At 39.8% G+C, this 25063-nt stretch overlaps 1 protein-coding gene across 2 annotated transcripts in view; it reads left to right on the top strand.

Annotated features, from left to right (window-relative positions):
• Positions 1–25063, top strand: part of OSBPL3 (oxysterol binding protein like 3) — a 136641-nt gene that overhangs the window by 80747 nt on the left and 30831 nt on the right. For both annotated transcript variants that reach the window (XM_077856491.1, XM_077856492.1), the window contains 6 exons: positions 6769–6899; positions 9828–9935; positions 16319–16453; positions 17365–17458; positions 21624–21874; positions 24637–24774. In XM_077856491.1, the coding sequence (XP_077712617.1) occupies positions 6769–6899; positions 9828–9935; positions 16319–16453; positions 17365–17458; positions 21624–21874; positions 24637–24774 (857 nt within the window). The remainder of the gene's footprint in view (positions 1–6768; positions 6900–9827; positions 9936–16318; positions 16454–17364; positions 17459–21623; positions 21875–24636; positions 24775–25063) is intronic.

Consider the following 25063-nt stretch of genomic DNA (forward strand, 5'->3'; position numbering starts at 1 on the left):
CACAGGGCGCCTAACAAGCTCTGTTTCAGTGCTGTGGCTCTAAAGTCCACTTGCTTAGACCGAAAGATCTCTGGGAGTTGCTTTTACACAAGCTGTGACTCAAAGGCCTCCTGGAATGGAGATACTCCTCAGTCCTGTGACCTCGCGTGCTTTCTCACTTCCATACATTCAAACTCTAAAAAAGCATCTTGACCTTTCTTCCTGCGTGAGGCTGATCGGGTCACGGTCGGTTTTTATTGTACTTTCTTGACTGTATGACTAATCTATTGACTGTGATTCCAGAGCAGATGTACTCAATGTAGGAATTCCACTGCTGTTGTGACATAGTCTGTGTTGCCTACTTTTTCTTTAATTTGTTAAATGCATGTGAATTCTCTCTGTTTTGTAGAAGATTCGATCCAAGGGTAGACAACCAATTCATACCCATCATAGTTGAAAAAATCCCTCATATATCATAAACAGAATTTGATTTTTATGGTATATCATTGAGTTTTCGTTGGTTTATGTGTTTGGCTTTGCGTGTATGTGGACACACATATAAGTAAACAGAGAACAAAGAGTACTAAAACTTTAAAGTCATTAAGGAATTTACATTGCATATATTAACGTTCACATTTCTCCAAATATATTTCACTGAACACTTTGCCCATAAAATGCTTTTAAAAACAAAAGAGTTACAGGATTAAAAATGTTTGGAAAATACTGCTGATTATGGCTCCCTTTGAATTTACACAAGAATAGTAAATATTAAAGGCCCTGAGAAATCCTGCAGCAGAGAAGTCTTAGCTTTAAGTCAGTGATTTTCAATGTATTTAGAACATTTTCCCCCACTCCCCAGTAGCTGTTGATACCCAGGAACTAAAGTTCTTGAGAGGGGATCTCTGGGTGGCTCAGCGGTTTAGCGCCTGCCTTTGGCCCAGGGTGTGATCCTGGAGTCCTGGGATCGAGTCCCACGTTGGGCTCCTGGCATGGAGCCTGCTTCTCCCTCCTCCTGCGCCTCTCTCTCTCTCTCTCTCATAAATAAATAAATCTTTTAAAAAAATAAAGTTCTTGAGAAACATAATGCAAGAACCATGGTAAATAATAAGCCTTTATGGAGCTAACCCTCTGTACCACCTGGGTTAGAAGATAGGCATTCATTCTGGGCCACTCTGTTAGGACCAGCTGTGAAATTTTGATCTCGCCAGTTAACTTCTCTGGGCCTCGGTTGCCTCATCTGTTAAATGTCCTAAAGTAGTTCTTCTGACTTTTTGGTCTCAAATTCTGTAACTGTTTTCTATGACTGATTATTTTGTTCTGGATAGGACGAATTCATGCTGTTGCTCATTGTTACGTGAAAGTTTTAGGAGACAATGTTCTATTCCTAGCTGAAACAGGAATGGCTGAGTATGGTGAGCAGTTGTAGGGAGGGAAAGGACTAGGATGGGACCAGGATCTTATATGGAAGTGGGGCATTTGCGTTCTACTTTGAAAAGAAACAAGGATAAATTTAATGATACTTCCCTGAAGATATTTTCAGTAAGGGAAATCCTCATTTACAAATGAAAAGGTTAAAAGTAGAACAAAGTTAAAAACTGTATTCCGTTATTTGGTATTCTTTTGTTCCTGATTCTTTTCCTGTGTTGAGTTTTAATTGTTGCAGGATCATTTTCTGAACTGTTTGGAGTTTCTGGAAATATTGGATAAAAAGCCAAGCATGTCACAGTGGTATCATTTCCACATATTAAAAGCTAGAAGACATACAGAATCTAAAGAAAAGCCAGATCATTTATCAAACATAATTTAGAATTCAGTATAAAACTCTGCTGAGCAATTGTATTTATGCAAATTATCACAAAATAAGTGGGACCATTTAATCAAATTATGTAATGCATCTAAATGAAAGAACCATTGGGTACAATATCAGAAGATATTTTAAAACCATGGATGTTTTGTGAGGTTTGAAAATTAGAGGAAGCAGATTACAGAAGACCAAACCACTCTGGATATATTTTGGGTATGTTATCATTTTAAAGAAAATTCACCAAAATGTGCTTTTCATTAAAAAGAGAGAAAGAAAAATAATCAGTCCTTTTTTTAAAAAAAAAATAATGAGTCCTACTGCGGGTTGGGCGTTATACAATATAGCATGTTTTCTCATTGTTTCCTTAGAGTACTCATGAGATGTGGGCATTATCCACACATAAAAGATACAGAAACCGAGGATTTGTCCAAAATCAAAATGGCAACCAAGTGGCACAAGTAGGATTTTGGTTCACATTTGCCTTATTACAAAATGTCTTTGCTTTGGACCATACTGTCTCCATAAAAGTGCTGTCTGTGGTATTCATGACTGTCTTCCCCCAGACCTTATTCTTTTGTGATGAGGAGAAACTGCTAGAAAAGGAGCACATTAAACAGTAGAGCTCAGGCAGACTGAGAGTACAGGTGTCCTTTAGTACCTCCTTTCACCATCCATCTGTGCTAACTATACTCTTACCATCTAACTTAATAAAAGAATACCATGGAAGACTGTGGAGATGGGAGACGTAGTGGTCCGAGAGGCTTATGGCATTCCATTCTGTCTGTATCCCACTGTCTTAGTACAGTGAGGGGGTCTGAGAAACAGCTAAAGCCTGGCTGGGAAAGATGAGTAAGCAGAGATGCCATAATTGCCTTTCCATATTTGAACACCGCATGAATGAAGAGGTAGTTCTACTTGCCAATGAGGAGACATTGAGGGGAATTTTGACTTGGAACTAGGAGGACTTCCTTCCCCACAGCAGTCTAGTGGCAGAGCGAACTGCTTTAGGAAATAGCAAGTGCTCTGAGAAACATGACCCAAAACCACAGGCAAGGGAGTCTAGAGACAGAGAGGAGTTGGCCATTCTATACCGTAGGTGGCCTTAGTGATCTTGGGGGTTCTTTGCAGCTCTGAGCATTGAAGATTTTCTGTGTGATTTTATTTGTTGTTGGATATCCACAGATGTGATACAGTCATTTGGATCTTTCTATTTTTGTAAGTTTTTTGTTGTGGTGGTTTTTCTCTAGCATCATTTAGAAATTAGTAAGAAAACATTGTGTCACAGAGAATATTCCTCACCTCTGGGATCCTGTGTCTTTAACGATTAATATAAATATGGTCTCCCACAAGCAGCCTCCAGCAATCATTCTGCATGTACTGGATCCTTAGGCCGCTGTGAGGGACTCTTTTGATGCCCTCTGAGTGGGCCTAACCAGTCATTTAAGAAATCCAGTGCATGCAATTTGATCATCCAAGCTCCTTTGTCAGGTGGTTTAGAAAGCAATTTACACCTGAAAATTAAATATAGTGACTATATGAGTTTCTTTCTGCTTATTTTATGCTCTCTCCAATCTTGTTTGCTATCCATTTTGAACCAAGCAGTGTAGATGCTGCCAATTTTAAATGGAATCTTCTCATCAAGTGGGAGACCTTCCTTTACTACAGGCTGTCTAAGAGCCAGAGGAATTGATCTGGTAAAGTGACAGCCAGCTGAGTGCCACATTTACTTATTCTAGAGTAATAGACATGACAGAGAAAGAAAAAAAGAAAGAAAGAAAGAAAGAAAGAAAGAAAGAAAGAAAGAAAGAAAGAAAGAAAGAGAAAGAAAGAAAGAAAGAAAGAAAGAAAGAAAGAAAGAAAGAAAGAAAGAAAGAAAGAAAGAAAGAAAGAAAGAAAAAAATTTTTGAAAAACTCTTTTGCGACTGTGTAAAGTGACCAATGTTCACTAGCCTTATTGTGGGGATCATTTTGCAGTGGACACAGAAATCAAAATCTTTATGGTAAACACGAAGACTCATATAATGTTAATGTCAATTATATCTCAATTTAAAAAAGAGAAAAAATGGACTGTAATACCAAATTAAGGACACTTATACCAAAAGACAAAAAAAACAAAACAAAAAAAAACCCCTTCGCAGTGAAGAGAAATTCCCCACCCATCCTCAGCTGGGTATGGGTATCCCATAGAGCATGTGTGGGTGAGGGGAGGGGGTGCCTATCTAACAGGATGTGAAATGTTAATTGTGGGGCTCATTGCTCCCCAGCTGAGGCTGCTCTTCCAACTGTTGAACAGATTCTGGTCCGTCCCTCCTTCATAGAGCCTGTACCCTGCATCCAGTTATTTACAAATGTTGTCCTGGCAAAAGACCAAAGTATTCTCCTAAAACTCGTGCCTGTATTTCAAATCACCACCACTCTCACCCTTGTATGTTGCTTTTATCACCATCACCATTATTATGGCAGCAACATTTATTATTTATCATGTACTACGCATTGGGTTAAGTCTCATACCTGCATTATCATATCGAATCCCCATAGCCATCTTATAAATAAACGCAATCATGACCCCCATTTACAAATGAGGAAACGGGAGTCCAGGAACAGCAGATGTTTGTCCGGGGTCATGTGATGACTCAGTGATAGAGTTGGGAGGAATCCAGGGCTGGTTTGGAGCTCACACTTGCTCACTCTGCGGTGCTGCCCATTATTTTGCTCAATGGAATTGTTTACATCAAAGAGCTAAGTGTGTTCCATAGACATTGTTAGGAAATTTTAGTACCTATTTGCTTTGAGCACCTATTTACCCTGTGTTCTGTTCACAGAAGAAATGAATTGTGCTTAATAAACTAAGGAAAGTGTGTGTGTGTGTGTGTGTGTGTGTGTATGTGTGTATTTAAACAAATTGCTAATTTGTATGATGACTTTACGAAGACAGTCTAAATCCATCCCAGAACATGACAACCTCAGACAAATTCAGCAACAGCTTATGGAGAGATGCAGCTGTCCTTGTGGAAATGAGGGAAGTAAGTCAATAATGTGTATTTAGTTTCTGTGATACTCAATCGGCCACTCTTGAATGACAGTGCCTCTAAAAATGCAAGCCTGTGGAATTCAATATACACCAGGCCATCTGAGAAGAAGTATGTCTCTGCTTCTTCCTTCTTCCTACCTTTCTAAAACAAAATATATTAAAAGAGACTGGAAAGATATTATTCAAATGTGATATCCACGATAAGTAAGTTAGATGGCATTTCCCCATCCCTAGGAGATAAGTCATACAAATGTGATCAAAATTTGATGAATCTTTTCCTGTATATGTTAGCGGGTTTTAAAAACGTTGGTGCCAGCATCTGAGTGCGTAGCAGTGCTAAGCTCTCATGTACGCGAGGGCTCACGGAAGTGAACAGAGTAGCTGAATGCCAAGTGTAGAGCTGGGTAGGGGATTCTGGATCAAGCAGCTAGAACCCTAACAAGACTGTAGGCCACACCCTAAAATAATTTCAAATGTACAGTGAAGTTGCAAGAATAATACAAAGAACTCTCATCTATCCTTTAACCAAATTCATCATTTTTTATATTTTGCCACATGTCCCTTACCTACCTCTTTCTACACACACCCTAGATGTGTGCACATGTGTATATATTTATTTTTCTGAACCGTGTGAGGGTAAGAATCATCCATCATATCTTTTTTAAATGCCTTTGTACTGTAGTTTCTATTTCCTAAGAATAGGGATAGTCTGCTACCTAACCACAGCGTAGTTATGAACTTCAGGGAATTTAATGTTGAAGCAGTACTTTCATCTCTTCTACCGTGTTCAGGTGTTGTCAGTGGTTCCAGTGTCCTTCAAAGAGCGCTTTCCCCTTCAATCCAGGATCTCCCCTGTGATCACGTACTGTGTTCATTGTCATGTCTCTTCTTCAGTTTCTTGCAATTGGGAATAGTTCCTCAGCCTTTTTCTTTGATGAAATTGATGCTTTTGAAAGGTACAGGTCAATTTTTAAACATAAGAATGTTCCTCACTTTGGAGTGGTCTCTCCCTGACTCCGGGTACAACAAAAACGAAGGTGTACCTTTCTGGCTATTACATCTGGAGGCACAAAAAGCCCAATTGAGCCTCCCTGGTGATTCATTTTGGTCACCTGGTTAAGGTGCTGTCTGGTTTCTTGGTTGCATTGTCGCCATGACTCCCCAACAACCAATAAGCTCTGTTTGCAAACATTTTCAGTCTTTGGGGATACAAACAAAACTAAATACTAGTAATGGAGAATACAGAAGTGTTCTTTCCAGTGTCCAAATATCTTGAGAAGTTATAAATTCCTAGAATTGTATAGTGGGTAGGAGGTTTGGAATTGGTCAATGTATATGCTGTTAAATTTTTAAATAGACTTTATTTTTCAGAGCAGTTTTAGGTTCATAGAAAAATTGAGCAAACAGTATGGAGTTCTGAATGTCCCCCCCACCCCCACCCTACACAACCTCCCCAACTGTCGACATCCCACCAGCGTGGTCCATTTGTTATAGTCAGTGAACCTACAACAAAGCATCGTTATCATCCAGAGTCCATAGTTTAAGTTAGGGTTCACTCTTGGTGTTGTACATTCCAGATGTGCTATTTATTTATTTATTTATTTATTTATTTATTTATTTATAAAATATTTTATTTACTCACGAGAGACACAGGGACAGAGGCAGAGCCATAGGGAGAAGCAGGCTCCCCCTGGGGATGTTGATGCGGGACTCAATCCCAGAGTCCCCAGGATCATGACCTGAGCCGAAGGCAAATGCTCAACCACTGAACCACCCAGGTGCCCCAACCAGATGTGCTTTTTAAAAGTCAATTTAGAATGTCCATTTGCTATACTATTCAGTTCACTATTCAGGGCCGTTACTTTTCTACATTTTTTTTTTAAATAAGAAATACATGTTGTTTTTAATTATGCCTCTTCCTTTACTCCTTTTTATAATGATTATATCTTTATAGTTTACTTCGCTTTAAGGTCAGCTTTTAATACCATATCGACGGAGAGAGAGAAGCTGAAGCAGCTGATGGAACAGGATGTCTCCTCCTCCCCCTCTGCCCAGGTCATTGGCCTGAAGCGTGCCCTGTCATCCGTAAGTTGCATGTTTGTGTCACAGAAACACTTGACAACATGGCCAATCTCATGAATTTTTTAATACTTCCCAACTCCATGGTTGTATTGAAAATTCATGAAAAAGTCAAACAAGTTATCCAAATTCTATTTTAACCTTTTATCAGATCTGCTAATTCTGAACACCAAAACCGAGCCTATCTCAAGTCTTAGTAGCTAGTATTTCACGGAGCATTAGATGCTTTAAGTTTGGTTTCCTTCTGTTTATCTTGATTTTTATGTTTCTGTAAAGTGTTTGTTGTGCGTTTGTGTGGGCCTTACAGACATTTGTCTATTAATACAAAATCCAGCGGTTTGGAGATTTCTGTACCTAAGACTTCTCAAGCTTAGATTGACTTTGCAAATGACAGCAGAAGGCAATTTTAAATTCACTCTTATCTTCTTTGCTGCCCAGCACTGATCCTACTTACCACTCTTCCAAAGTTACTTGGAAGTCATTTGATTTGCTTTGGTAATATAAAACATTTAGCTTCTTTTTCCTGCATGGGCACAAAGAGATGAGTCATAAGGAATGTCAGATAATCATTGTGTTTTCATAACAGAAAAATCACTGTCAAGCCTCAAATATTTTTCAGTAAGCCCTTCTGTTATTCACTCTCTCTGCTTTTTTCCCCTTGATTCCAGCTGGGCTCCATTCAGGCACAGTGTCCTAGGACTCTACTTTGAACAGCTGGCATTGTTGTCTGATTGTTCACTCTGTATCTGTCGAAAATCTGGAGAATTTTAAAAATAACATATTTATTATGTTATTTATTTATATATTTATTTTATTTTATTATGTTATTTTATTTGCTCCAAATCTTTGCTTGTCCTTTGGAATCCCTACTGTAAAGAGAGAGTATGCATGCACTTGTGAAATTACCAGCTGAAGCAATCCTGAACTTTTCAGTTAGGGTTAGGTTGGGGTGATGAATTTTAGGATCTCGTTTTCAGGGGCTGATTCAGGCTTTGAGAGAACTAGAAAATATCCGTTCATCTTTTCGATTCATCATGTTACTGAGAAAAGAAATGATTTTGGTGTGACACTTTAATGAGAAACATTACGAGTAGTACATATTTGTTGTTGAGAAATACTTAAGGAATATTTACTCCGTTGACATTCCAAGTGTGTTATCTTTGAAAGAAATAAAAAATAGTGCGGACTTATTCTATGCAGAGAGTCTTAATGTTGCCAACCCTGAGAAGTTCTGGGTTTTCTAAGGTCAGGGACAGAAACACCCTCTTTTGGATTGCAAGGGACAGCCAGCTTCACACTGGGTGCTTTTGGGTTTGAGAGAAGTGAGGTTATTGTTTTGTTTGTTTTTTTTAATTTATTTTTTAGTGCTACAAAGCATGTCTTATTGTTCCCAGTAGGTTGACCATTAATACTTTCAGAAGATACCTCTGATGGGCTCCCACAAGTCCCTTTCACGGGGGTATCTTCCTCTCCCGTGCCCTCCTCCTTTGGAGGTCTGGACGACTCTTCTTCATCTGCTTGTCTTATAGAGGGCATAGTTTCCTTAGGCCAAAGTCGTTACTCTTCTAAGGAATTTATTCTCTCCCATATTCAGATTTTGGAAACTTAAGATATAACAGAATGACTCTTTCTTTCCTTTTTTTGGCTTAGATTCTGGGTTAGATTCAAGACCTGTCTTCTAAAAATAAAAATTTTAGTGTCATCTCAGGGCTATCAGAATGGATGTGTTTGTGCTGTATATGCAATCTTGGTATTCTTCTTTCATCTGCCTCTTACAAAGGAAACAGAAGCTGCTAAAATAATACATTTTCCAGGCCATGCTAAGATTCTAGCCACCTATGCTAAGATAACCAGCAAAATGTTAGAAAAAAGTGAGTACCCCACAGAGATTGTTACATGTACTTGTGTGAATTAAGGACATTTACTCAGTGTTTCCTAAATGATCCTCAAGAATTTCCAAATAACCTGTTCCATTCCTGGGCATTAAAAAATAAAACCAACATCTTGTTTGAGATCCAGGCAGCAAATCAGACAGTGCCAAACCATTCCATGGTCTCAGCAGGTAGATCCTGTGGGCACTAATGGATGGGAAAGGCTCCAAGCTTCTTGGAAGAGAGCCTGGAAGACAGATAGACAGATCTGTGTGCGGGCACCCGAGGAGCTGACTGTGGGAGTGTCTGGGTTGACAATCAGGCACACTTGTCCCTTTTGAGAGAAAATCATTTAGAAACATCTTCCTCTACCTTCCAGCCAGTTCCTTTCCATTTGGGAGGTTGGGAGAGGGAATCTGACCTGCCCAGAGCATAGGTTTACATGTGCTCACATCCCTCCCTGCATTCCCAGGGCCTGGTCCTTAACCTTTACCCAGGTAAGTGAAAGTGCGTTGTTATTGTTGTTTTCAATAAAAATGTCTTAGTCATGAAGAAGGAATAAAACAGTCATCACCTATACTGGGAAATAAAATTAATCCTCCACAAAATCTTACTTCCAAGCATACTTCCTAAGATCCAGTTCAACTGGTATGAAAATTAAATAACATTAAAAGATGTCCAATCATAAGGGGTGGGAGCAATATCTTCTTTAAAGATGAGAAACACATGGGATCATAAGGAGGGAGCTGGGGAGGGGGCAGGGCCACGAAGCCACTGGCCCTAATGCCAGCTGAACATGCTGGTGATTTCCTTCTCCACCTGAAGGAAAGCCTTACCAACCCCTGCTTCCACCCGCAGAAGTGAGAACTAGAGAACGGACATCACTTCCAAAGTTTAGGGTCTTTGACCTCAGGAGCATCCCAGAACCAGTGTCCTGTGGGATGATATTCAAGAAGATCCAGGAAGTGCCCCTACCTGGGGCTCCGTCCCACTAGGCGCACCGCTGTGCTTTTCCGCTACATGTATTTATTAACAGAGCCCCACTATTTTTAACATGTTCCAGGCCCTAGCACAAAACACAGACCTTAAAGAACGCTTATGCAGAATCCATGCTGAGTCTCTGCTCCTCGATCCCCCCGCTGCTGCCAAGTCGGGTGACAGTCTGGCAGAGGTGGGTAAGGCTTCTTGGCTGGGAATGTTTCCACGACCGCCGGCCCCTCACCTGACACCCTCCGTTGGTCCCTCTGCACCTGTTTCCCCCTGCGGAGGGGGAGGTGGTGCTCCCATCTCTGGCCGCCCCCCTCCTCCCGGAGCTGCCTGGGAGCCCCCCCCCCCAAGGCTTTCCTGAGTACCTGCTAACTGCATTGTTAAATGCTCCTTCCCCCCAGAAGTCTTCTTCCTTTTGTATTTCTTGCCCCCATTCCTCCTAAGTATCATCTTTTTACTAGTTACTACCAGAGTGGAAATGCAGAGACAAACATTTTCTCCTGTTCCTTCTGCAGCATCTTCATTTTCTCTGCCCTGCGGTATCCCAGAATCCCCGCCAGCGTTCTTTGCCCCCCTCCTCTTTGCCCCCCTCCGTGAGATCCCCTCTCCCCTCTCTTTGTGGCTGTTCCCTTCTTCTTCTCCTGTGATTTATTTTTTCTTTTCAAAAGCACGGCTGTACCCTGTGAGGGGGAAAAAAATACTGTGTTACACTTGAAGACTTTTGGTCAACCAGTAGGATGTTAAAATGGCTTTTCTCAAAACTCAGGATGTTTACACAAAATGTTCTTTGCCTGTGTTTAAAATGAGAAACTGCGGAAAAGATACAAGTGGATTATTAAAAAAATAAGTAGAAAAGGATAATAAGGCTTGAAACTGTTTTTGGCTATCATATGTATGTGCCTGCCTCAGAGATGCTAAATTTTTCATTAACTTATTAGACTGAGAACACTTAAAAAGAAGGAAGGTGATGTACAAGGCGCGTGTGTGTGCGTGCATGTGTGTAAATTTTTAAAAGGTGTTTCTAAGGTTGAAGCTTAATCCTTCTTCCTCCTTTTCCTGTCCTCAAAGAAAAGCAAACCCCCACACACTACTTCACTTTGCAGGAAGCCACGTGTTCAGGCACTGAGAAGGGTAGTGGCTGAAATCAGCACAGAGATCTGTGGTCAGCAAGGCCTGGGCACCCACAGCCCATGGACCACAGGCTGGGCCACAGGCCAAGGGACCCTCTTCTCTGTCGAGGAACCTACCCTATCTCTGTAGAGACTCCCAGGCCACTGTTACTTCCGAGACATGGCAGTGGTTGACCATGACATTCCTTGCCATGCTCACTCCCCACCAAAAGATCTTTTCAATCACTTTAGCTCAGCTCTAAACCGAATCATCTTTTTTTTTTTTTTTAAAAAAAGATTTTATTTATTTATGACAGACACAGAGAGAGAGAGAGGAGAGAGAGAGAGGCAGAGACACAGGCAGAGGGAGAAGCAGGCCCCATGCAGGGAGCCCAATGCGGGACTTGATCCTGGGTCTCCAGGATCACACCCTGGGCCGAAGGCAGGTGCCAAACCGCTGAGCCACCCAGGGATCCTTTGAATCATCTTTAAAGCAATCAGTGTGACCCAACATCACCAAGTGCTGTGGGCTGCCACATGCCATGGCGTTGTTGACAGGGGGGTGGGGTTCGTGTCTGTTTCGAAGCAGTGCTTGCCTTTTCAATAGCATCACCACCTCATTATATTCACCCGTGTAAGCAAGGTGATCCCTCATTTATGATTCTATATACTTGGGGCTATTTGCATTTGGGAAAGGAAACGAGAATCACGGGTCTTTTAAAATGTAGGTTTTTAAACTGATCTCACAAGGAAGGTACGTGAAGGCTTAAATGTCCTTGAGGAGGAGTGGTAACATCGCCCAAATTCACACTTTCCAAAACAGCCTTCTGGAATCTTGTCGATGGAGTATTCTCCTTGCTGTTTCCTCTTGCAGTGATTTTCTGATCTCCATGTCTTATCCTGCTTTTACTGAGTGACTCAGGCTCACTTTCCCAGAAAGGGAAAAGCCATTCTTGTCTTCAGGAAACCAGAGAGGGAGTGGAAGTGGCCGCCCCAGAGCCTAAAAATTCCATTCCCGTTTATTTTTCTTTGGTGGCTCAGATACCCCAAGCATTCCATCAGGGAATGACAGTCTCCACAGTGGGATTGCTGTTTTCTGTGTTTCTGTTTTCTTCCCTTACCTCTGACCTGTGAGTTGTGCAAATTACCCATCTGTGACATTGAACCTGGCTCCCGGATTCTAGAATCTCCCCCTCTCCTGTCAGAAATTACTCCCACATTATTCTATTAAGTTCTCCTGTTCTGTGTTTCTGAATGTGAAAATTTAACATGATCAACATGTTAGTTTTTATATTATTTTAGGTTTCATATGAAAGGCTAAGTGACTTTGGGGGATAACGTTCTACCAAATCTATAGTCCATTTAAGAAACTAAGTAGGCAAGAACTTTAAAGAAACATCTGAAAGAAGGGAACTTCTTTTAATTGCCTATCTGGTTGCTATATTCCATATGCAGTTGAATGCATTAACTCACAAAATTCTAACCACAGTTCTTTGAGGTAGGTGATGGTAGTCTCATTTTCGAGACAAGGAAACCAAAGAGGTTAAAAAAGCTACCCCTAGGGCACACAGCTAGTAAGAGACCTAGCTGGAACCTCAACCCCGATCTGATGAGTCCGAAGTGTTTTCTCAATAGTATCACACTCCTGCTATATATTGAGGAATGCGCCAGGCCAGAAAATAAGACAGAGTGAAGCTCCAGTAGTGAGAATATTCTGGGGATGGTGTGAGAATGGACCAAATAACCATCTCAGACATAAACACCATTTCATATAAAAGAAACAAATATATGATAGAAGAGACTAAAAAAAAATCAATGGAGAAGAGATGGATTATTCAATAAATTCAGTTAGCACAGCTCAAAAGCAATTTGGAAAGCAGTTTAAATCTTCCCATTGCACACTAAAATGAATCGCTAGTGAATTAGAGTTAAATATAAAAACTCAAGCTGAAATAGATCGGTTTAAATATTTATCAAATGGCTGGAGTAGGGAGGACTTCCTAAATTTGGAAGCAATAGAAAAAATGCAAAAGAAATGTTGTCTAGATCTGATTGGTTTTTTTTAGGGAAAAATTGGTGTGTGTGAAAAATAAGGAGACAAATCATAAACTTGGAAAAATATTGTCAGGAAAAATGACAGGTAATGCCAAATAGGTGAGCATGTCTTTGATATTTAAGTAATTAATAAGTAATAACAAGCAACTGAAGACCTCAACAAATGAATGAAAAAAAAAGACACAGTTCACCAAAAAAACCCCCAAATACAGATTGTTTTGGACTTGTACTAATAAATTCACAGAAGGTTCAAAGAAATGCAGAGTGAGGTCCCATGCATCTGGTCTAGTCTCCCCTAGTGTTAACATATATATATAATTTTATATATTATAATATGTATATAATTTAAAAATTATATAACATATAATATATATTAGGTTTTACATATATATGTAAATATATAATAAAATATATATAAATATATATAAAATTATATATATATGTAAAACCTAATTACATTAACAAACTTGAGAATCTCTGTTTTCTCTATGTTTAAGGGCATAAATACTGTAATTCAGAAAAATTTATGTTAACCTAATTGCTTTAACTTGCATTTCTTTATTAAAAATTAGGTCTAACATTTTTTTTTCTTTTAAAAGGAACTAGCCATAGAGATGTTATTCTAAACAGAGATAGTGATTCTAAAAAATAAGGATAATAGCTTATTATTTATAAGACATCTGCAAACATGCTTACCATTTTTACAAATTTGGAAGCATTTTTTATTTCCGATACATAAAAGGGTTACTCTGTAAGGCACGTATATAATATTATTTATCAACTGAAGTTAATGTCTCAAAAAACTAATAGCCTAGGGAAAAATTCACAATATAATGTTAAATGAATATAGAGGACTATGCAAAGATTGTACAGTGTGATCCCTGTATTTTAAACTTAAGTCTATATATAGTATGTACACATATGCATACATACCATATACACACCCACCCAAATATTTTAATATTAAAAAATACACCAACAGGTTAATAGGGGTCACATCTGAGTGATGAGGCTTTAAATGATATGTATTTTATTTACATGTTTCTGTATTTTCTAGTTTGAACACATACTACTTTTGCCCTCAAGATAAATGTTAATTTTGAAAAAAATGATTATGGTATAATGTTTGGGGGAAGTTTATAAATATATACATATGTACAATTATTTTAAAACAAAGCAAGGCTTTATGTACAAAAAAGGAGAGAGGGACCCCTGGGTGGCTCAGCGGTTAAGTGCCTGCCTTTGGCCCAGGCCATGATCTTGGGATCCTGGGATCAAGTCCCGCATCGGGCTCCCTGCATGGAGCCTGCTTCTCTCTCTGCCTGTGTCTCTGCCTCTCTCTCTCTGTGTCTCTCATAAATAAATAAATAAAATCTTTAAAAAAAAGGATGGGAGAGAAATGTATCAAAATGCATATAGTGGTTTTAGTGTGATAGGATTATGAGTGCTCCTCTCCTTCCCTTTTCTGTTTATCTTTTTTCAATGTAAGAAATAGATAAAACAACCATTCAGGCCTTCTAAACTTGTGGGGAAATCATTGAACTGAACTAACCAGGTTGATATTTAAGAAGTGTGGTCCTGTGTGTGTAAGTAAGGTAGTACGCTGGGGCTCGGGGTGCTGCAGTCCATTGAGTTTTCAGTGGGTATTAATAGGAAGTTTCTGGAGCAGTGGAACAGGAGGGGCTAGGGCTAGGTGTATAATTTTTATTGTTGATCAGCCAATCCTTCTGATCCACCAGTCTAGGAGGAGAAAGAGAGCAGGAGTGACTAATGATGAATTTGTGAATAAAGCAAGTAAGTAAATCATGAGAGTGTTGTGCGGCAGTAGCACACCAAAGACACGGGAAGATTCTGTTTCAGTGGGTGTTGAAGGGGCTCAGTTACTCACTAAGGTGACTCCTCCTTTGAGGAGACAGGCCTTTTCCTTAAAGGTGACAGCTATGGTAATTGTTTGTAGATCCTAAAGTGGTCTCTTGATCAGGGCAGAGAAGATGCATGCTTTTCACAATGCTGTATGGGTATTAAAATGGCTAAGAACTTTGAGAGACCAGGTATCTTATTTAGGGAGAATCAAAGAGGAAGTTCCCGAAGGAAACATTTCCCAAAGGGGCCACTTTGAAAATCTGCTGTGGTCCTCCTGTTATCACATTCCCTTCTTGAATATAATTTGTTTAGGAGACCAAAGAGTATATACTGAACTCATAAAAAAAACTCTGCAAAAGACATAATCTGCCTTAACTCCTGTTCCTCAAATTATTCTGGGACTCATTTTTCAGACACAACAATGATGTGGAAGCAGTTCCTTTATCAGCCCTGAGAAATGTGAGCTGTAGGGAAGTTCAGAGCATGAATCTACTCCTCTGATTTGAAGGGATTGAGTCATCTTGTCCTGAATCTGTTCCCATTCCACAAGGTCCAGTCAGGCGTCACCTCTTCTCTGAAGCCCTCCCTAAACCAAAGCCCTAAATAGAATCAATCTCACCTTCCTCTTCCCTTCTGTATACTTTCTCTTCCACAGCCTCAATCTCCTGTGTTGGGTGCATTCTCTGTGCCACTCATTCAGGCCAGAAACCTTGTCTCATTCATCCTGGTATCACCCCCAAGGCCAGCACAGAGCGGTTGTTCAATTTGTTGAGTTGTACTGAATTTGCACAAAGCACATGCCCACACAAAGTATTCAGGTCCTTCCTAGGGTGGGAGTTTAGACCCAGCGAAGTAGGGAAGGGAGGGCTGTGCAAGATGAGAAAATCATGATATGCCATTGTGTTGTTTATAAAGGGAGGTTTCTAAAGGGGATTGAGAGTTTCCTTCGCTCTTAGAGTCATTGTGGTTGGAGAGAGCCGGACAAAGAGAATTCCTTTCAGTCATCCATGAATAATGAATGATCTGCCACCAGGGGCACTTCTAGACCAAAACATGCTATGGATTTGTCAAGGGATGCATCCAGAGCAGTATGTAGGCCTCTGGGAGAGCGTGGGGGCAGAAGAAAGCAGGGTTGCTCTGAATCAGCCACACTAGGACATTCCCTGATTCAGAAGAAATTTTAGGATGAAAAGAAACATCCTGCAGTGGTAGAGAATAAGAGGATATGATTCAGAGAGTGTGGGAATTTCCCCCTCTTCAATGGAACGAAGACTGGCCTGGAGAGTCTCTTTTTGCTTTGAGATGTGTCGCATGAGCCTGAGCCGCGACAGTGAGGCACCCATTTGGAGGAGACCTTTGTTTTTCATTTTGTTTTGTGCAAGGCTCGCTGCTTCTCCACTTGGGAGCTGACCTCTGCTTTGAGCTGCTTGTTTGCATGCACCTGTGACCTTATGTATTGTGCAGTGAAATCAGTTGTTTATTTTACTTCTCTGGAGACTGTTTCTAATTATATGCAACTTTGTGTTTGTGTTTCAAATAGGAAAACTTGAGAGATGACAACCGAGCTCTGGTCCATCAGCTTTCCAACGAGAGCAGACTCTCCATCACTGATTCCCTTTCAGAGTTTTTTGATGCACAGGAAGTTCTATTATCTCCAAGCTCATCAGAAAATGAGGTTTGAGCACTGTTTTCAGTTCAATGCCTCAAAATCTCTTCTGTGGCTTTACCAGTAAATACCCATCTTCAGAAATGCTAAACTCAATGGCCTCTTTCTGCCGTTCCAGTCTGAGGATCTTCTTCTCACCCCTACCCCCCAAAACACAAAAGATACAAGACCTTAGGGAAAAGGTTGGAAAAGTAGAAGGTGTTGGGTACTTCCTCATTTCTGTTACTTGATTTATTTTACCTCTTTTCAATTATTTGTCATAATTTTAACTACTAGCTAATTTGGTGATGTAATATTTCTATCACAGAGCCAGAAATTAGCATCTTGGGTTTTTTTAATCATTGAATTTGACCAATACCAATTTATAACATGCAATTATTATATTATTATAATAATTGCAATATGGGTGTTATAATAATTAGTATAAAATAATACTGTTTTATATTGATGCATTAAAATCATAGTTTCCTGAATAAGCAAACACCATAGTTGGCATTACTTTGTGAAAATGCAGATCGATAATTTTATCTCATAAGTATAGAAGTACTAATCTTATTTAATTTCCATAGAAGATTCTTTTCTTTCACAAGTGGTTAAAAGACAAATTATAACTCATTCTATGTGAACAGTAACAAATTCTGAAAACACAGTCTGAATAAGAATTTCTGTAATAACTGCAGCCCTGAGTTTACTTATGTTTTCTTTGGGATAACTGGCCAAGAAAGTATAGAAATGTTAATAACAGGTGTTTATTATGAACACCTCCGATGCAGACTGGTGTATAGGCCTCTATGAAAACAACCCAAAATTATTTCTGTAGGTTTTTAATGGTGGGATTCAAGATGTTTGATTTGAAATAAAGTTTTGACAAAATCTGGTTTGTTTACTTTTAACACTAATGTATTTTTCTTTTCCCACAGATTTCTGAAGATGACTCCTATGTCAGTGACATAAGTGATAATCTTTCCTTAGATAATCTCAGTAATGATTTAGATAATGAGAGACAGACCTTGGGTAAGATATAAATTATTTGATATCTGAAACCTTGCCTCTTCACAGAATACTAGCAAGCAGATATAGTGCCTGCTATAGGCATTGAACTGTAACACATGCTGTAAAAGAAAATTAAGACATGCTCCCTACCCTTGATGTTTATATAATCGAGGTAGGGAGATAGCACTCACGTGTGCTAAAAATGTATTCATTCAAATATACTTGTCTGCTCATGAAAACTTCTATTTTATAAAGTGAATGTATACCAATTATCACATAAATATCAAAAATTAGTACAACAGGTACTTCTGATATGGTCAAGAATTCTCTCTGCAAACATATTATAATACGGCTTTTTGCCTTTAGATACCTAGTGGTTTTCATGATTTAGGAATTCAGTGGAAATCATGTAGTTAAAAGGTCTGGTCTAAGTGGTAATTTAGCCTCAGATTCTTCAAGATAACACATTTAAAAGTACCCTCCCGCCACCCCCCAGAAGTAACAAACTGCTACCTCCTAGAAGGGAGGATGGGGCTGTCAAGCTATCCTAAGATGTTCCTTTATTACTGATTGATCCCAAGAGCAAAATGCCCAAGAAATGTTAGTTTGAGCCGTGGGGTACCTGGAGTGTCTCCCCAGACACCTCTGATTTAGGAGTTTAATAGGCAGACTAAAGTCTCTTTAGAAGGTGCCTGCCGGGCAGCCCCGGTGGTCCAGTGGTTTGGCGCTGCCTTTGGCCCGGGGCATGATCCTGGAGACCCGGGATCGAGACCCACGTCAGGCTCCCTGCATGGAGCCTGCTTCTCTCCCTCTACCTGTGTCTCTGCCTCTCTCTCTCTCTCTCTCTCTCTCTCTGTCTCTCATGAATAAATAAATAAAAATCTTAAAAAAAAAAAAAAAGAAGAAGAAGGTTCCTGCCCTTAAGAAGAATTGGCCCACTGGACAGTTCTTGGCATGGATCCTGTAACATCAAATATTCCCGTCTTTGTACTCAGTACATCTTGGGGTTTGTCTGTGCCATGTATTGGATACCAGAGCACCACCTATTTTCATATCTACCCAGAGAATAGGGAACATGTCATTGCTTTTTCTATTTTAGTGCTTCCCAGGTTAGTAAGTATATGTGAAATATGATAATGATGAGTCGTTATCTGAATGCCAAAGGGCCTACTCTCCGGGGACCACAGAAAAGGCAGGTAATTTTACTTCTTTGGAAGAAACATCCTTTCATCGTCAGACCTGCTAGAAGTCTGATGCTCATTACATTCTATCTTGCTTGAAATGTTTCTGGAGAGATGAACCCTTTGGTGGAAAGTCAGAACCAGTGGTTCAAAGGAGAAACCCAACACTATAGGAGCTACTTGTTTTTCTAGAAAAACAAGGAAGTGAACTGAAAGAGAAATGAAGAAACATCACATCCCCTTGACAGACAGCACACCCACTGAAATGGCACTCCCACCATGGATGAGGAAGACAGACAAATGCTGCAGTCCTCATTCTCTTTGAGGCCTTAAGGAAGGGGTTAAGGGGAGTGCAGGGATAGAGGGTTCAGAGGTCAGAGGTGGAAACAAGACTTGCCCCAGAACCCAAGACCACAGCTGTGTTGAGTTGGCATCAGCCAGGAAAAGCAGAGAAGCTAAGGCTGGTTCTATCTTACTCCACATTCATTTTGCTCAAGTACTGACTAACACATTGCCTTGGCTTGAACAAACACTAGACCAAATTCATCTTTCTTCTTCAGCAGTATTTAGGGGTAAAAAATAGGTGTCCTCCAGTTTAACTGTCTCTGTTGAAGATTATACTTCTAAACATTAGGACACCACTGAGAAGACTAGAGGTAAAAATAATAGCCTTTGCATCATATGACACAGTTTTGCCTATGAAAGGAAATAGGGATTGAATCAAGTTCTTGATGATTTATGATATGAGAATTTCTCTGGGCCCATAGTAAATGCTAGATACTTAGAATGCTTCCTGTTGATTTCTTCCTCCCCAAATCAGGAGGCAAATATTAGGATCTGTCACTGTGATGGGTGCTGTGGGAGGTTCAGGACTTAAGAATGTAAGTTCATGACCAGATTGCCTCCGTTAACCTCAGCTCTGCCATTCGCTGGTAATGTGTTCTAGGACAAGTTACTTAAGAGGTAATATATGTAAAGTATATGTAAAAATACCTGAGGTAATATATGTAAAATGCTTGAAGACCTGCTGCTCCAGAGTAAAAACTAGATAGATACTGGTCATTCATTGATAGTAATCATCATATAGTGTTTCAAAATCTAGATTTGTGCAATCAGAGAAAATATTTTGAGATTACATGGAAAACTGTTTTTAAAAACTACTTTCATTTGCAGCTATTGGGCAAATCAGATTTTTGCTCGTGTCAAGCAATTAAAATAAATTCAACAACAAATTGGATGCTTAGGTTAATGTGACACTGCAAAGCGTGAGCCCATTTTCATACTTTTCTGTTTATCAAAGAAGCCTCTTTATTCAGAGCAATTGGCTTTACAATGAGTAAATGTTAAATATTTCCTTTTAATAGATAAATATATACAAATAAAATGCCCTTTCCTCATATGTTGGTGAGATTTCATTTGCATAGGCTCAGTTGGGATGGGAAAAGACTATCAGAGCCTGAGCCAATGGAAGTGTCACAAAGGAAAAGACTGACAAATGTAAATACCTAAGATATAAATGTTTTATTCATCAACTAACCACATGTACCAAATTTAAAGATAAATGTCAAATAGGGATTTGATTGTAAAAGAAATATAAAAATAAAAAATATATCTTAATATATAAATAGGAAAGCAGATAATTCAGTAAAGAAGTGTTCATGAGACATTCCAGATCACACTAAGAATTTTTTTTTAATGTAAGTTAAAACAAAGAAATCACACCATCCACCCAACAATTGGCCAGAAATCGAAAATGAATGATGATAAGCCCATAAAGTTCTTAGGAGACTGACACATATATGCTGATGATAAATAGGAAATTGATATAGCTTTTTTTGAGGAGCCATCTGATCATATGAATCAAATGTCTAAAAGTGATTCTAGTTTTTGACACAGTAATTTCATGTCTATGTATCTTAAGCGAACGCTCAGAGATACAATCAAATTTTAAGAATATAAATATTCACTACCTTTTCTTTTTTGCATCATAGCAAAACATTGAAACAAATCTATGATTTGTTTATCATTATCATTTGGGAATGATTTAGTAGATTGTGGCAAATCCATAGCATGGAATTTTTTTCCAGTCATTATAAATGATGCTTTAGAAGAATATTGAATAGCATGGAAAAATAGCTAAGGGAATGAGCAGAACATAAAACTAGATGTGCTATATGAGTTCTGTGGATGGAGAAAATACTCCAAGATATAAATAGCTCCTATTTGTGGGTAGTGGAATAATGGAAGACTTTAATTTCTCTTACCATTTTTCTGTAATAAACATAATTGTCTTCTTTATCAGAATTTGAAGTGATTTTTTTTTAAGATTTTATTTATTTATTCATGAGAGACACAGAGAGAGGCAGAGACATAGGGGGAGAAGCAGGCTTCCTGTGGAGAGCCTGATGCAGGACTCGATCCTGGAACCCCACCATCACAACTTGAGCCAAAGGCAGACGCTCAACCATTGAGCCACCCAGGTGCCCCTTGAAGTGATTTTTAAAAACAGCTGAAAAGTTTTTATTCAGAGTCTGTAGTGCTTTTTAAAAATCTAAAGAGTTGAGGGTACCTGAGTGGCTCAGTCAATTAAGGGTCTGACTCTTGATTTCAGCTCAGGTGTTTGTCTCCAGGTCAGAAGTTGAAACCCCACATTAAAAAGATTAAAAATTAAATAAAAATTTATAAAGCATTTAAAGACATAAACAGTAACCTGCTATGAACATACGAGTCCAGCTTCCAGTTTATTTAAGCTATGCGGCACTAGCTTCTGACTCAGACCTTGAAGACCTCCCTGGGAAGAGAGTCCATGAGTCCTAGGGCATGCAATTTGACTTCAGTTAGCTGCACAGAATTTTTATTTTCTGACTTGCGGTCCCATTCTCGGCAACTGAGATTAACAGTAGAATTGAGCACTTGCTGGGTAAGGTTTTATTTCTGAATTTTTAAAAATGATACAATAAAATAAAAAGTCTTACAGAAATCAACGAGGCTTCTTTCCCTTTTAGGGCCTGTGCTTGAAAGTGGTGGAGAAGCCAAGTCCAGAAGAAGAACTTGCTTGCCGGCTCCGTGCCCCAACGCAAGTAACATCAGTTTGTGGAACATCCTGAGGAATAACATCGGGAAGGATCTGTCTAAGGTGGCGATGCCAGTGGAGCTGAATGAACCCCTGAACACACTGCAGCGGCTCTGCGAGGAGCTGGAGTACAGTGAGCTTCTGGACAAGGCCGCACGAATCCCCAGTGCCTTGGAAAGGATGGTGAGGAACCCCCTGCCCAGCTGTGGGTCCAGCTCAGCTGTGGGTCCAGCCTCTGCTCCTGAGCCACCAGGCAGAGCCAAGATATGCAGGGCCTGAGCTCTGGGCTCCTCTGATTTTCCTTCGGATTATTCTTTAGATAGGTTCATTTCTCACCAGGGTCTAGATCCCCTATGCCTGGCTGTTTTCAGGCATGTGTCAGGATTTGCCATTTGGGGGAGCTTCTCTGTGACGGTTGGTGCCTCTGGGTAGTTCTGCTTTGTGGTTTTACACTTCCTTTTTCTCCAGAACCTTCCAAGTGATTGTTCTGATAGGTCCGACTGGAAAACATGTCTTGCGGGCTGTCGGCACGTTTATTTTTTTTATGATCCCGGGTGGACAGACTTTAATTTCTCAAGTTGTTTTTCTTGTCAAGGGTGAATTTTCCTTGAGAATGTTTTTGTTTCTTTTTGGAATTGTCCTACGAGCGACGAGGTTTTCGAAAATAACATTCCTAGTCAAGGGGTTTACAGAAGAAAGATAATTGTTCCACCCTGACTCTTATTCTATAGAGTAAGTTAAAAAAAAAAAAAAAAAGGCAGCTCATCTTAGAAAAAATTCACCTTCTGTCCTCTACTCAGTATTACTTCCAATCAAGTGATGGGTCATCCCATGAAGGGGCCTCCAGGTGTTTCTCATCCTTGTCTTGGGGTGGGGGGAGATAAGGGACCAAGGTGGTCAGATGATAGCCAAATCAGCCCTTTTGGTGACTAGTTAACTTTGTTCTTTGAAACTGAGTGTTCCTTCCTCTTTTTATTCCCTCATATATTACCTGCCCCACAGTCAGGTCATTGCTTGAATGGGAGGCTGGCACTTCATTGTCTCCCCGACAAATGCGGTCTCTGTCTTGGGCATTTACTGGTGGGCTAAACTGGCGTCGGCACATCCCTGGGCTTCATGGACCTGACCTTAAATCATCCCTTCACTGATGGAAGACAGCATTCTTTTTTAAATTCTGAGCATTCCATAGGTTTGACCCTTATTAAAACTTCATTACTTCAGTGGTTTGAAGATGAAGGGGAAATCCAGCGGTGGATGAGAGCATCCCACCGTCCTTCCTTCCAAGGTCTCTGGGGACTTCTCCATCAAAGAGGCTTTCTTGATACTAATGGTAATAAGAGTAGGAGAGAAAAAACAAGCTGTGTGTGTTTTTTTAATCTTCTTTGCTACTCTTTCCTAGATAATTTCTGCCAAACAAAGGGAGGCAAATAGCTTCTAAAATGAGTGTTAAAAGTCAACATTTGTGGTCGGCTCTTTTCTTTAAAAAAAAGATAGACTTTGAAGATGAAAATATTCATCTCACTGTTTCATTCTTGTGGCAATTTAGAGACCCTTAGGATGTCAGCTGAATGATTGGTATACTTGACCTTGAGAAGGAATTTGAGGGAAGGCTTTACATTCCAGTACAGTGCACTTGGAAGGGCAAGTAGAGGAAAGCATTGTGTAGGAACCGCATCCGTGGGGGTGTTCACTGCCCTGTAGGTCAGCTCCTGCCCCTGCATAGGTTCTCTTGTTGCCAGCCTAAGAGGAGGATGCTTCATCGTGTCGGCTCCCTCCCTCCCTTCTCCCTGCAGCATGATGAATGATACCAGGTTCTATTACAAATTTTGTTATATTTTAAATTGTGAGGTTGATTCAGGGTTGATTCAAAATTCCATATAGACAATGTGAGTTTATTGTTTAACAGGTAACAAGCATATGGGGAAACAAAGAGAGGAACAGATCCCCAGATTTCCAGAACAAAGAGAATTGAGCATACCGAATTGGTTTTTATGAACTACCCTTAGATGCTCTATAGCATTCTGTGGTGTGAGTGAGTGGTAAACTGGGTTCTAGTTGCAAAAGGCTTAAGACAAGTTATATGACTAGTGAACATTATGAAAGGCACTCAGCCCCCCCGCCCCCCCCTTCCCCCTGCCAGGATAAGAAACCTCATGAAATGTGTTGGGAAGGGGAGACCTTGAGATTGTTACTCACTTAGAAAGAGAAAGTTGCCATCACAACGATCTGTACCCCACCCACCCCCAAAAAAGATAAGAAAAATAATGGGTCTCTTTGGTGTCCTGAAAGGAGAACTGATTAAAAAAAAAATTCCCGAGAGCTTCACAGTGAATGCTTATTTCATGTTTACCTATAATCTATCCTTTTCCTTTTGATTTTTCATTTTTCCTCCCAGAAAAGCTAGACTCTTTGAAAGGCACTGTGCGCTGTCCTGTGGCCCATTACAGGAAACTCAGGAAATTGCTATCACAGATTTTCTTTTGTCAGAGTGGTTTCTACAGTATCAAATTAGGAATGGTTCCTTTTCCTGAATTTTGAGGGAAGTTTGGATTTTTTTTACATTCTTCTTCTTTCTCCTTTCTGAAAATCAGGCTTCTCAGATATTATCAGGGTTAAAGGCCCTGAACCTAGCCTAACAGCTCAAAAACAGGGTGGTTCACTTGATAAATACCATCCTTTGGAAAGCCTCTACCAGCTGGAATCAGGACAGATGGACAGTTTGCTAATGTTTGGTTCATTGGCCTCTGGGCCAAAATGAACATTATTTAAACCTGCAACTCTAAGCCAAAGTTGGTTTGGTTGTCTTTAAACCAGAGACAAATTGTTGGATTTCCAAAATAACCCATAAAGAGAGAAATAAGGGTTTTATTTTGTTCATGTCTTTGTAAAAAAAAAAAATTCTTGATGACAGAGAAATAATAGAGTTCTATCCTCCTTCTCCTTAGGTGTATGTGGCAGCCTTCGCTGTATCGGCGTATGCATCCAGCTACTTCCGAGCCGGGAGCAAGCCCTTTAATCCTGTTCTTGGAGAAACCTATGAGTGTATCCGTGAGGACAAAGGCTTCCGTTTTTTTTCCGAACAGGTGGATATATATACCCTTTCTGTTTGTTGTATACACCCTGTTTGCCCACTTGCACTGGAGGAGTTGCTTACGCCTTCCATTACATGTGCTTTTGAAATATTTATTGTCCACCTTTCACTGGCTTTAAAGCAACTGAGATAATTACAGTGCTTTTACACATAAAGAGAAGGAATGATTTCCCCTCTACTGAAACCAAACCACCCCCTTAGCACAAAGGTACTAGCAATGCTGAGCACTCCTTTGACTATATCCATCAACAGAGCCCTTTGTGTCAAGTCATAGTGAGACA

The sequence above is a fragment of the Canis aureus genome, chromosome 18, assembly GCF_053574225.1.
Source record: "Canis aureus isolate CA01 chromosome 18, VMU_Caureus_v.1.0, whole genome shotgun sequence".
Classification (NCBI taxonomy): Eukaryota; Metazoa; Chordata; class Mammalia; order Carnivora; family Canidae; genus Canis; species Canis aureus.